The sequence below is a fragment of the Adiantum capillus-veneris genome, chromosome 13 (assembly GCF_014529385.1).
Source record: "Adiantum capillus-veneris isolate H3 chromosome 13, ASM1452938v2, whole genome shotgun sequence".
Taxonomy (NCBI): Eukaryota; Viridiplantae; Streptophyta; class Polypodiopsida; order Polypodiales; family Pteridaceae; genus Adiantum; species Adiantum capillus-veneris.
This window is the reverse complement of record NC_140943.1, coordinates 117,754,604-117,766,856: the sequence shown is the minus strand read 5'-3', so window position 1 is coordinate 117,766,856 and position 12,253 is coordinate 117,754,604. Positions and strand designations below refer to the sequence as shown.

Here is a 12,253-nt window from a genome sequence, read left to right as displayed (position 1 = left end):
CACGCTACGCAATCTGCAGGAATTCGTAGCACACCATCCGAAGATTTATTCTCCTCATGCCATGATGCTAGGGCGGCCATGGACTTACATTCGAAGAAATGCTTGATGCGAGGAAGCAGAGGGAAATGTCGCAAAACCTTTTGTGGAATTTTTGTCCCGTGGAGATCTACTCGATATCTTTCGGAATCACATTTCGGACACTTCTCCATGTCTATGTATTCCCCTCTGAAAAGAATGCAGTCATTAGGACAAGCGTGGATAGAATTGTAATCCATCCCCAAGTTTCGCAAAAGCTTCCTGAGTTCTCTGAGTATCAGCTTCCTGCTCCTCTCTCCCAATAGCAACTTGATCCACTACATTCTCAACGTTTTCTTGCTCCAAGTCATGAACAATACTATCAACCAGCTCCTCAGCACCACCATTTTCCTCAACATCTTCAGCATCCTTTTGACTTACTTGAGAATGCTCTTGATTACCTGCTCTTGCAATTGACCTATTGAAGTTGTCCTGCTTTGATGGTCTACCTCTTCTCTTGTATGTTGCTCCAAAATCCCCTGCACCCTGCACAATTTTCCTTCTCTTAGGCATAGTTACCATACTCATAATATCTGCCTCACACTTACCATCCTCACAATTCGATCTTGTGAAGTGCATAAACACTTTGAAAGAATGAAAATTCTCGATTATATGAAATCTAGTTAAAAGACATATGAATGACTGAATCGGACACATTGGAAAGGACAAGATCAGCCATTAACTAAATTATGGGTAGTTGTGTTGCGTTAGAGTCATTATGGCAAGTTAAAATCATTACGGTCGACACATTTATCACCACGAATCTCGCTCCAACCATTAACTAAATTATGGGTAGTTGTGGTGTGTTAGAGTCATTATGGCGAGTTGAAATCATTACAGCTGGCACATTTATCACTTTACAAATCTCGCACCACCTCTATACTACCACTTATCATTTTGCTCTTCTCCATTCTCCTGGATCTTTATGTGAAGAATCTATCTGTTCTTTCTGCAAATATGTAAGTGACTCTGTGTGTGTGTGTGTGTGTGTGTGTGTGTGTGTTCTCCATTCGCAGTCACGCTGACCCCTCCTGGCTTTGCTCTCCAGTTCTCCATCGACAACTCACACCCTGCATCTCACGCTGTTTGAGGTGTTAAGGGAGCTTTACTATACACAATGTCTCTCATAGGAGCTCTCTCTCTCTCTCTCTCTCTCTCTCTCTCTCTCTCTCTCTCTCTCTCTCTCTGAGCTCTGTTGCTACCACGAACTAGTAGTGATGCAAGCTTCAACAGTGCTACCACCTGCTCAATACACACAGCAACAGCTCAATACACACAGCAACAGGAATCTTCCATTCCTCTCACACCTACGCTCAACTCAAATGCTCTCATTTGCTGTCAAATTCACCTTCTCTTTTCTCAGATCTTTAAGCGCGCTCAGCGTGCTTAAAGATTTGAGAAAGATGGTCCTTAAATCAAAAGGTTAAGCTTACCTTTGCTGTTTTCTTGGGGCTTAAGGGGTGGAAGTATTTGGCCAGTGGCGACGTTTGCAAGAGCCTTGCCTTCCTCATGGCGTTGCAAAGGATGGAAACCAAGCAAACAATATGAACGATTAAGAATAAGCAGTGTGCATTTAAAAAGTTGAACATTTGAAGGGCAATAAAAATGTTTTGAAAAGTTAGAATATAATTAAAAAACCAAACTAACTTTCTTCAACCGTTTCTCCAGATTAACGTATTCTTAAACATGTCTCAAAATTAACATTTTTTAAACATTTCTCAGAATTTCATTTTTAAAAAAAAACTGGGATTGATAGTAGTGTTTTCGAATGTCTGTGAAATTATTAACTTTTACAACCATTTCGCTAGATTAACGTTTTTTAAAACATTTCTCAAGATTAACATTTTTAAAGCATTTGTCAGAATTTCATTTTTAAAAAAAACTCGAATTGAGACAGTAGTGTTTTTGAATGAATGTGAAATTGTTAACTTTACAGAGTTGTTGTTGACTTGACACGTGTTCAATTTACTCAAAATTATTAACTATGGATATGGTGTTGATCTGATTGAAAGTTCTCTTTTATGCAGGGAAGCTAAAATTTTCTTGCAATCTGTGTCCGGACAGTCCATCAACATTCCATTCATCCATGGAAAATGCCTCCTTCCCGTCAAGCTCCTGCAAGAGAAGTTGTGTGGTACAACTAGGGTCATTGTCGAGGCTCTTGTTCAGGAGGGACAAGAGTTTAATGTTTTGGCACCTCTTCCCACCTATGCGGGGGTTTATATGGAGGCATACTTCATCTTGGAGGAATCATTATCTAAAAATTACACTGCAAGACTAGAAGACATCTTTCAGACCCCTGAGTCATCTCCAATTGGTCCAACACCTACACCAATGTAAGTGCATGTAAGTCCAAGATCATTTTGGAAGGTTTGAATTTGAACAATTCTTCACTATTTTTTTTGCTCTCTTGCAGACAAATTGATGATGATGAGGAAAATGAAGATCATGTTGAATTTGATAAGCTAGATGAAGAAACTCTAAATTTTGAGACAACAGTTTCTGCATTCCAGATCATCCGTACACTCCCTCCCAATGATGTGCTTCACACTATTATGCAAGAGTGTGAATACAAGGGCAAGGTCAAAGATCTACCAAGAATTCTGCATCTATGAAATGATTGAGGGGAAGGCAATGGAGGGTATGGAGCAAAAGTATGAGGGAAATTTGTGGACAAAACCACAAACTCAGACAAGAAATCAAAAAAATTTTGTCCTTAGGAAGAGTTTTTGTGGAGGGGTTTTCCAATGTATGAATGAGCGATGCTCATTTAGGAGCAGAACTAATCAAACTAACAAGAAACATTGGAATGGTCAGTTGTCCAAGCTCCCAAAGAATGGCTGCCTAGCCATGGGGAGCTATGGAAATTTGGAATGCTTTTTTTGCAAGCATGTTCCCATGTGTGTGAAAGATTGTCCAACAACAATTTACTACTTTATGCCTAGGGATTCTTGCCATAGTAGGCTATTTATGCACCATGGCAAGCACAAACACATCGTCCCTAAGGGAATGTCTAGAGCATCAATTCGGAACATAAAAGCCTTAGTAGCTAAGGCAGTGACAATGGACAATAGAGCAGGCCCTAGGAAGGTACAAATGATATTGGCTAGAGAGATGGTGCTCAAGGCCTTCACAGATGACAATATTACAAGTGGGGATTTTATAAGTGAGAAGGAGGTCCATGAGATGTCCCATGAATTGCTTACCCTTGTCAACATGAAGAAGTAAGTTTTCAACTTATAAGCACCAAAACACTTGTATTCTTGAAAAATTGGTTCACCCATGATTATGTATTTTGTAGGGTAAAGCAAATGGTGATGCAGTGTAGAAGGACCACTCGACCAATGGGTGATGGATATGATGCAATTCTTGAACTAAAGAGAAAGTGCCACTTTCAGTTCTTCCATGGCTCTCGATTTCCGTTGCAAGCATCAACATCACAAGAGCGGTCCTTCATATTCAAGATGTCTACTACTGGCCCAGGTTCAGGAGTAGATGTGGTCAGAAGGATGGATAGAGATGGACATGAAGACCTCCGATTATCATGGGTTTGTTTTGACCATGTCCATCGAATAGAAGGAGGCTGGAACACAATGGGAGCACATGTTTATGATCACACGTAAGTAACAAATAAGTATTAAAAAATAAATAAGTGGATGTGGATACTAATTGTGTAAACTATTGTATACCTTGGCTCATGGCTTTGTAATGTTATTAGGATTGGAGAGCTTCTAACTATTGCCACATGCGAGTTCAAAGAAGAGGATGAGGAAGCACAAATAATGTTTTGGGAATCTATGAACCAGGTTATGATTGAGCACACAGATAGGCCAGCCAATTTTCAAGGATTTATGTTAGATGAGGCAGGAGCAAATTGGAATGCAATGAGATATGTGTTCGGGGACAAGAAGGAAATGGTGGGTAGGGAAAGGTCTTGTCTATGGCACTGGGAGGATAATTTGAGGGTGCACACACAGAGGTATATCCACTCCCAGTACCAATCAAAGCATAAAGAGATGTGTGAGAAGTGGAGATTGTCTAAAACAACAGATGCGGCACTCAAGCAATTTCGTAGGATTAGGAGCTGGTGGGCAACAAGCAAGACAACAGATAAAAACATACCAAAGCTAGATAGTTGGTTGAGTTGGTGGCATTTCAGGGTTAGCCATTGGGGACATATGATGGTCAAGGATGGGGAGCCCATAATGAATGCATTGATTCCAAGGACCAACCTCTCTGAGAGCAAACATGCAAGTTGGTTGGCCGGAGAGGGGTACAAGCAAAAAATTAGTCTTTATGATGCATGTGTCACTGATCTTATTAATGCCTATCTTCAGTGTGCCCGGCGTCTAGCCTTCTTGGATGGTAAATATATTGGAGGGGGGCCAACATTGGAAATTTTAGTTGACAGAGCCATGTCAAGGATGCAGACTAGTCCATCACCAACAGCCACCTCTAGGGCAGTGGATGATGCTTCCATGGGTACTCCAATGTTCAATAACAGAGTTAATTTCAAGGGTGAGAAGAGGACAATGCGTGCCAAGCGACCATTAATGGATATGGATACAAGAATTTGTAGCCACAGGCCTGAGTATAATTATGTCACGCAAGATAAGACGTCAAATGCAACACATGAGCAACCATGCAGTGAATTGTTGCAAGCTCTAGAGAAAAATGTCCATGACACAAAGTGGGCTATTCGTAGGATACCAACATCAAGTAGAGTGGAGTGTAACCATTGGACAGCTGGTAAGAAGTGTGGATTGAGGCAGAGACCGGGAGACCCAGCTCCATGTTTTTGGAGTGACTGTCAATTATCTTCTTGGCGGAAGCAAAAGTTTTGCTACTTTTGCAACACAGATGTGAGGCATACATGGAGAATGGTCACAAGCATCATACACCCACCAGAATGCGCTCCGCATGTTTGGCCTATTGCAAAGGGCACCAAACTCAACATCCAAGAAGCTTGTGCACTTGTGAAGGCAGGATTTGAGATTGGAGTGTCAACGGAATCATTGATCCCCAAAGAAGTGCATCAGAGAGAGCCCCATGCCAACAAAAATGAAGATCAAAATTATCCCTATCGACCAGGGGTATCGAAGGCTGCCTATGCTCAAGTTAATGCAGCATTAGAAATGTCAGCAAAATTGACTGGAAGCCGCGTAGAAGTGGAAGGAGAGAAAGAGATTTTTACCATAGAACTACTGACAGGTCACAGTAGAGCCCCTACATCATGCATAGAAGTTATAATTCAGAATGTCCCATCTTGTTCGTGCATTGATTTTCAAGGCAGGTTGGCAAAAAAAGCATCCTTTCTTGCTTGCAAGCATCTTTATTTTGTGTACTTGATTGTACTTGGACAAGATGTCAACAACAACATGCATATCCATCAAGCACGAATTCCAAAGGCCATTCTTAAGGATATGCTAACAAAGGCAGTCAGAATCCAACCTAATCAGCTATAAGGGCTATAGCCTGGGTGATGTCTTATTTTGTTTTTGGAAGGGTAGACAAGATAGCAAAACCTATAGTCTATAGATCACTGCAGTTATTTAGTTCCTCCTACTTAGTGCATTTTGTAACCCACTCAGCACCTAATTTTTTAAATGAATTAGCATAAACTTTTTGTAAGAGGTAGGTACTAAAGCATTTTTTTTTCTAGGTTATTCCTTCAAGAATATGATAGATTTCATCCATAACATATTCAAAGAGTTTTGCAAACTTTGCAACTCTACCATGGCACTCTCTCTTGTCTATATTGCAATCTCCATTGCTTTCCAATGGTCAACTTTGAATGGCATGCTCTCTGTCACTGTCACACACACACACACACACACACACACACACACACACACACACACACACACTTCAAACCCCCTCTAGCTTGTCACTATCTCATTTTGTACCCACCACTCATAATCTTTTCAGGTTGTTTCTTTTGTTTCATTCGTGTTTCAAATAATTGTATCATAGGTATGATTAATGTATGTTTTTCTCTCATAGATCATTTGGGCCTTTTGCAAAGGTAGTACATCTCAAATCCACTCTCTCTCTCTCTCTCTCTCTCTCTCTCTCTCTCTCTCTCTCACACACACACACACACACACACACACACACACACACACACACACACACACACACACACACACACACACACACACAAGCTCTCTACAAATTTTCCTCCCTATAAATTTTTCCCATGATTTAAAAGAAATCATGGTGCATGCAATTTTTCCATTGCCCTACCAATTTTTGGTTAGGGAGTATTAACATTCATGAAGGTCTATAAAAATTTTCCTCTCTCTCTCTCTCTCTCTCTCTCTCTCTCTCTCGCGATTTTAGGATCGTCTTTCTCTATGTGCACTGGAGTATTTGTCATAGAAGTATTAAACCCTAAATACATGGGGCTTGATTTTACTACGGTGGGGTTGTCTCAAGCTACTTTGTGCTCGCTTCTATCTGCTCAACTGATTTCTCATTTTTGCTCGAGGCTCACTGCTCTTGGCTCGCTCCATGGATGCACTCGAGTTCAAGGGGTCAAATGGATTTGTATTTACAATTTGGAAGTGACATTGCACCTCGTCTTCTATGACTAGAATAACTACTCATTATAAATGATGTTTTTAACCATAATCCACATCATCTCATAACTCTCAAAAAAATAAGACTTTGGTATGGAAATTGAGTTATGTCGTGTTGTTGACCCATGCGTCAACACTCCCCCCTCCGAATTCATTTCGTCCCTAACATGACCTCATTTTCAATGTCAGTGCATTCTTTGTCATCATTTTCTTTCTTGTGCTTTATGTACTTCACATCCAAACCCCAAGCTACAACATCTATTGTTGTAAGTATAGGGCTATTGCTAGATCTAAATTAAAAAAGAAGCCAATCTTGTTCAGCTTGACTCTTATCATCATGGATAGATAAAGCTGCAAATTCATCCATTCAAAGTTGTTTAGTAACTTGATCACAACCTCTTTTTGTTTTCATAAATATGATCACTTTACTTCCATCCATCATTTGCTTCAGTAAATCTGCCAATTTTGAGTATTTCTCATTCTAAAAAACAACTTCTACAATCTGCAGAATTGAATGATTGGATTTCAAAGCTTATGAACCAATGATAACTTTGTAAGGATTCTGTAGAAATTGTCTGGCTAAACCTTCAACTTATTTAGGCCAAGTTATACTCCAATACTAAGTCTGTCTGTCAGGCCGAATCTGGGAAATAATTTTTTTGATTTGAGATTCAAACCCCTTGTTTGCTAGGGGCTTTTTTATTCTTTGCCTTCTTTGTATCACTTGTGCCGACATTTTGCTCCATTGCTTTCAATTTAATACTGAAGACATAAGAACTAGATGTTCAATTTTAAAAGTAATTTTCTTCTTTTCAGTATATATTAGAAAAACAATCACTACAAAAGCAATCAAATCTACACAATATGAGATTTGCAATGCACTCTAGTCAATTCCATATATTGATCACATATGTTTTGAGCGAACATACACATTGCAATGCACTTTCTACATGGAATTATGCATACAAAAATGATATGAAATTGTCAATGCAATTATAAATATAAAGACTAGCATACATCCTCTAGGATTTGAAAACAATAAGACATAAGTATTTTCACATGCTACAAAGAATCATCAACATTTACATTAAAACAATGATAATTATTTGCAAAACACACAAGAAAGCAATAATCTCGATGATTGGCCATCTCATGCACTAAAAATCTTCCATAATACATAATGCACTCCCTATATATCCCAATGCATTAAACAAGGCAATAAAATCTTCAATACAATTTCACAATTGAGGACTACTTGTACCCAATCAAAAGGATAGAAGCCCCCTTATGCATCCAATTCAATATATAAAAGCTGATTTCACCCAATTAAGGATTATAGCTCTCATATTGTGCAGTGATAATGTATATCAATTCAAATCTATAATGGTGAAAAATGCAAGACTTCAAGGATCTTTATATACCTAGTACACTAGTATAGGGCATCCGACCCTTGACTATCAACTCGTTATTTAATATGCTCATCTTCTAAAACCAACTTCGGCCCTTTTATGGACCAATGGCTTCGTCACAACAATGAGAATGACCCTTTGAAGTTTCAATTTTTTTGGCTTCATACCTTTATTTTTTGTGAAAGATTTAAATATTTTAGAAGTGGTTACCGTATTAAGAATCACGCTCGGCCCAAAAAAAGGACCTGTGACTCTGTGACCTTAGGTCAATTCACAAGGAGATAATTGTACCCGGTACTCAAATACACTCCCCATGGATTTGCCTAGTTAAAATGAAAAAGTAAGAAGAGGTTTACTATATACAGTTTAGGCCCATCGGGCTTTCTCATTTTTCCTGACGAGCTCGCCGCGAGGAAAATGAAAAAGCCCGGTGTGCCTATTGGCTCTATTGGTTTTTGCAGTTCACCATCAAGATCACATTAACAATTAACATGACCACGTCTTTTTTAATGTGATCACATGATTGTGATCACGTCAATGAAATCCTTGATTGGGGCATTTGGGAAGTGTTCTTGGGGGGTTCACTATGTGTAAAACTACCATATTACGTGCGTTCAAAACATCTTTGTAAAACCCCTTATCTGTGAATTTTAAAGGAATATAATATATCTTTTTCTTTTAAAATCTGTAAGTTTTTTTCAAATTTGAAAAAATACTGCCCTTCTATATATATATTTTCTGCAAGTTTCAAGAACTTTATACCCTTCTGTTGAACTCATGTGATAGGTTACATTTTTAATAGGTGACTTCCCCGGGGAAGTGTTCTCCATTGTTGCACACTATATTCCTTGCAAGATTTGTAGTCTTAGCTTCATACCCTACTTGAATGCCTCAAATTTCCAACCTTCAAGCTACTTCATGGATTCTCCATTTTCACCCTCATCTCCATGTAATCCTCAAACATCAAGTCATGGTTTGATTTGGTTATTGATGAGTGTGGGCTGCAGTGTGGATGCATGCGTGTGAGGAAGGGCAGGAGGAGAAGAGAAACATTATGTGGGTGGAGAAAACCTCAATTCACTAATATGGAAAGTGTGGTCAGTGGATGGTTAAAAACTAGATGTCCAACCCCACTTAGAGGCATGTCGCCTTTACTCCACCAACCTCCAACTTAAAGGAGAATTTGTTGATAAATGAGTCCTTCTAGGTAAACTAATATGTACAAGAAAATAGGTGAGAGACTACATTCACATGACTGACAATTCCTGCTGCAAATGCTCCCACTACAGTTGCTAGGTCAAGCATTGACACTAGTAGATTGTACATGAGATGCTTGAACGCGGATAAAACCCGCAAAACTTGGCTGTGCTAGCCTCATCACACTGCTATTTTCATGCATTGCATCATCAAGGATACTCATCATGTATGGATGTGTCATTGCCAAAACTAGGATGGCTGCATTCCTCTCATCCATAGGTGGACTATGTTTCCTAGCATCAACTCATCAACCGCCTCTATCATGAGTATATCAAAGAAATCCATATCTAGCATCTCTACTTATGTCTGGGAGCATACCCACTCTATCTATGTCTACAAAGACTCCGATATCTTTTGTGTCTCACTAGAGCACTGCCGCTCTACCTTTATCTCTACAGAGTCTACTTGTATGTCTTGCTCAGCTAAAAGCTCTGTCTTGTGAGCATATTGGAGCTCACTCACAAAGGAGACACATCTTGTCTCTCGCTCAACACATGCCAAAAACAAAATTGAGATTGTGCTAGCCACTACGGGCTCCCTTTGGCAATCTCTATTGATCTTCAATGCATTTGGAAGACTGCTCTCTAAGCAGTCTCTAACACCCATAATTTGTTAACTATCTCATTGGGATCAAACTTTGTCTCAACTGAGGAACTTAGTACACATGTTGTAGTATATATAATTCACCACTAGGTAATAACAAGAAAACATTTTGTGCAACTAGAATGTCAAATGTTGAACCATTGACCAAGTGTACACCTCCCACTAGAGAGTGTTGAGCCACTCACGATGTGGTATGACATAGAAAACTCTATCTTCATTTAGCAACCAATGGGAATGCGTGTTGTAATCAAAATGGATAAATATGTAGTTATTGCAGCTGACACATGGCAAAAGCTATGGACTATACCAAAGAATAGAAAATCTATGGGTATCTTGTAATTAAAGAGCCATGGTCACTTTATGTTTGGGTGGATATTTTGTAATCATATTTGAGCATTGGTCAATCTATAAATAAATATGTGCAAGAGGAAAATGCTCTCTCTTGTATGGGGGGAAAATTGCACCCAATGTCTGTGTTACTCTTCTCTTGTCTGCCCTCTTTTCTCTCGTTGTGTTGGTGTAGCTCTCTGCTCTCGAAGGTGCACCTGCATGTTCTCCTTTACCTCTCTCGCTCTTTGTCTCTCCCAGATCATGTATAACATTGATTATGTGCTTGTGGGATTTTCCAAGTATGGAGATCTATTATTTTATGACTTGTAGCATGTTATTTTTGGTATTTTTCAAGCCCTTTGTGCTCTCTATGTAGCAGTGGTATCAAAGCCATAGGCTATGCTCCACCAATCTCGGGGCTTCCACTAGAAAATATGTAAGATAGCACGTGCGAACAAAATAAGGGATTTAAATTTAGATTCAATTTCAAATTTGAAAAAACCACTAGGATACTGTGGACTATCTCTTTGTGTGGTAGAATTTTGTTTCTGTTCTGACTCAGAGGTACATGGATCGTGATCCATGTTGGGAAGCCAAATGAACTTTTGTTGATACCATCAGGTTCAACATGATTATGAGGTCTGATGGTATCAAAAATGTTAGAAATGACCCTCTGGATTGGAAGCTAGGTTTATTTTGTCACTTTGCCAGAGCTCCTTCCAATTTTGGGCTTTTGGGATGGATTTTTGCATCCAAATTCAATTTTGGAAGGACCACTAGACTCTCTGTGATGCTCTCTAGCTATGGTGCCAGTTTGATGTCAAAATGTGTCAGGGGAACCTGTTCCTTAGTGTCAGTATGCACTGAAACTTGGCCACAGCTAGTCCTTGGCCTAGTGATGTTGGCTATATGGTTTTTGAATGTTTTGGATTTTTAGGTCAGCCAAAAGTCAGTTTTAGGGTTTGTTTCAGTGGTTTCCCCCTTGATCTGATTTTTGCCCCCTTTTTCTCTCTTTTATAACTCTTTTGATAAGGGTCCCTTGGGATAAAGTGCTTCAATTAATATCAGTTTTCTACTTTCCCATTATCAACTCAAAATTCCAAAAAGGTACATGGATCGCGATCCATGTTTGGCAAGATTTTGGACTGATACTTTGTGAGTTGGTGACACAAGGTATGGTGATGCTATTCCCCATATATTTTTGGATTTGATCAGTTTTTTCCAAGTCAAAAGTAAGATCTTGTGTCTGTTTTGCATTTTTTTGCAAACAACTTCTTTTTTGGTGTTTTGGTCAGGTTTTGTCACTTTTTGTCCATGGCTCCTTTTGGAAAAGTTGTCCAACTAGTGATCAAGAGTACATTGGGCATATCTTATTGTCAGATGTCTATAAGGAACATGGATCACGATCCATGTTTGGAAGCAGCTGGACATGAGTTTTGGTTTTGTTGGTGCCCTGCTTCTAGTTGATCCCCATTCTCATCCCTTTTTGAATTTGGACAAGTAAAAGTTCATTTTTCCCTGTTTTCCCCAATTTCCAAGGTTTTGCTCTGCTCATCCCAATCTTTTGATTTAGTGGTCTTCTAGCACTCTTTTTTTGACCAAACTCAAGGTTCTGATGCCTGAGAGCCTGTTCTAAGCAAAGGAAACAATTTTAGCACATTTTGCCAAAAAGGTACATGGATCGCGATCCATGTTGGACAGGCAAAATGGAAGTTTTCTATACATTTTGTTTTCAGCAAGTGTTTTTATCCCCTTTTTGAAGGTTTTGCTGGGTTTGGTTCAGTTTTGAAGCTATGACCATCATTCTTCAACTTTTCAGAGCTATGGTCTTCAACACCAAAATAAGATTTTTGATAGTTTTCTCCTCGATCCTTTTGGCTCCAAATGATGGTGTATTGTTTCCTAATCTACTCCTATAAACTGAAATAAATCTGCAAATCTAAATGAACTTAACAATACAAAAATAACAACGAAGTGTGTGGTGGAACAGTCCTTTCC

At 39.2% G+C, this 12,253-nt stretch overlaps 3 protein-coding genes across 3 annotated transcripts; all 3 read left to right on the top strand.

Annotated features, from left to right (window-relative positions):
• The first annotated feature begins 1,984 nt into the window (after positions 1–1,984).
• Positions 1,985–2,690, top strand: LOC147444729 (uncharacterized). Its single transcript, XM_086528139.1, has 3 exons — positions 1,985–2,018; positions 2,102–2,411; positions 2,492–2,690. Exons 1-3 carry the CDS (start codon positions 1,985–1,987, stop codon positions 2,688–2,690), a joined length of 543 nt encoding a protein of 180 aa, XP_086384265.1.
• A 394-nt stretch (positions 2,691–3,084) lies between these two features.
• Positions 3,085–3,698, top strand: LOC147444728 (uncharacterized). Its single transcript, XM_086527931.1, has 2 exons — positions 3,085–3,299; positions 3,377–3,698. The coding sequence occupies exons 1-2, from the start codon at positions 3,085–3,087 to the stop codon at positions 3,696–3,698; spliced, it is 537 nt and encodes a 178-aa protein (XP_086384057.1).
• A 909-nt stretch (positions 3,699–4,607) lies between these two features.
• Positions 4,608–5,540, top strand: LOC147444727 (uncharacterized). The gene has a single exon (XM_086527930.1). The coding sequence runs from the start codon at positions 4,608–4,610 to the stop codon at positions 5,538–5,540; it is 933 nt and encodes a 310-aa protein (XP_086384056.1).
• Positions 5,541–12,253: the final 6,713 nt, after the last annotated feature.

Excerpts from the sequence above, each read along its gene's own strand:
- LOC147444729 (XM_086528139.1), top strand. The coding sequence starts at position 1,985 with ATGAATGTGAAATTGTTAACTTTACAGAGTTGTT. Across the intron at positions 2,019-2,101 it reads GTTAACTTTACAGAGTTGTT|GGGAAGCTAAAATTTTCTTG; the intron begins GTTGACTTGACA and ends CTCTTTTATGCA. Across the intron at positions 2,412-2,491 it reads GGTCCAACACCTACACCAAT|ACAAATTGATGATGATGAGG; the intron begins GTAAGTGCATGT and ends GCTCTCTTGCAG.
- LOC147444728 (XM_086527931.1), top strand. The coding sequence starts at position 3,085 with ATGTCTAGAGCATCAATTCGGAACATAAAAGCCTTAGTAGCTAAGGCA. Across the intron at positions 3,300-3,376 it reads ACCCTTGTCAACATGAAGAA|GGTAAAGCAAATGGTGATGC; the intron begins GTAAGTTTTCAA and ends TGTATTTTGTAG.
- LOC147444727 (XM_086527930.1), top strand. The coding sequence starts at position 4,608 with ATGCGTGCCAAGCGACCATTAATGGATATGGATACAAGAATTTGTAGC.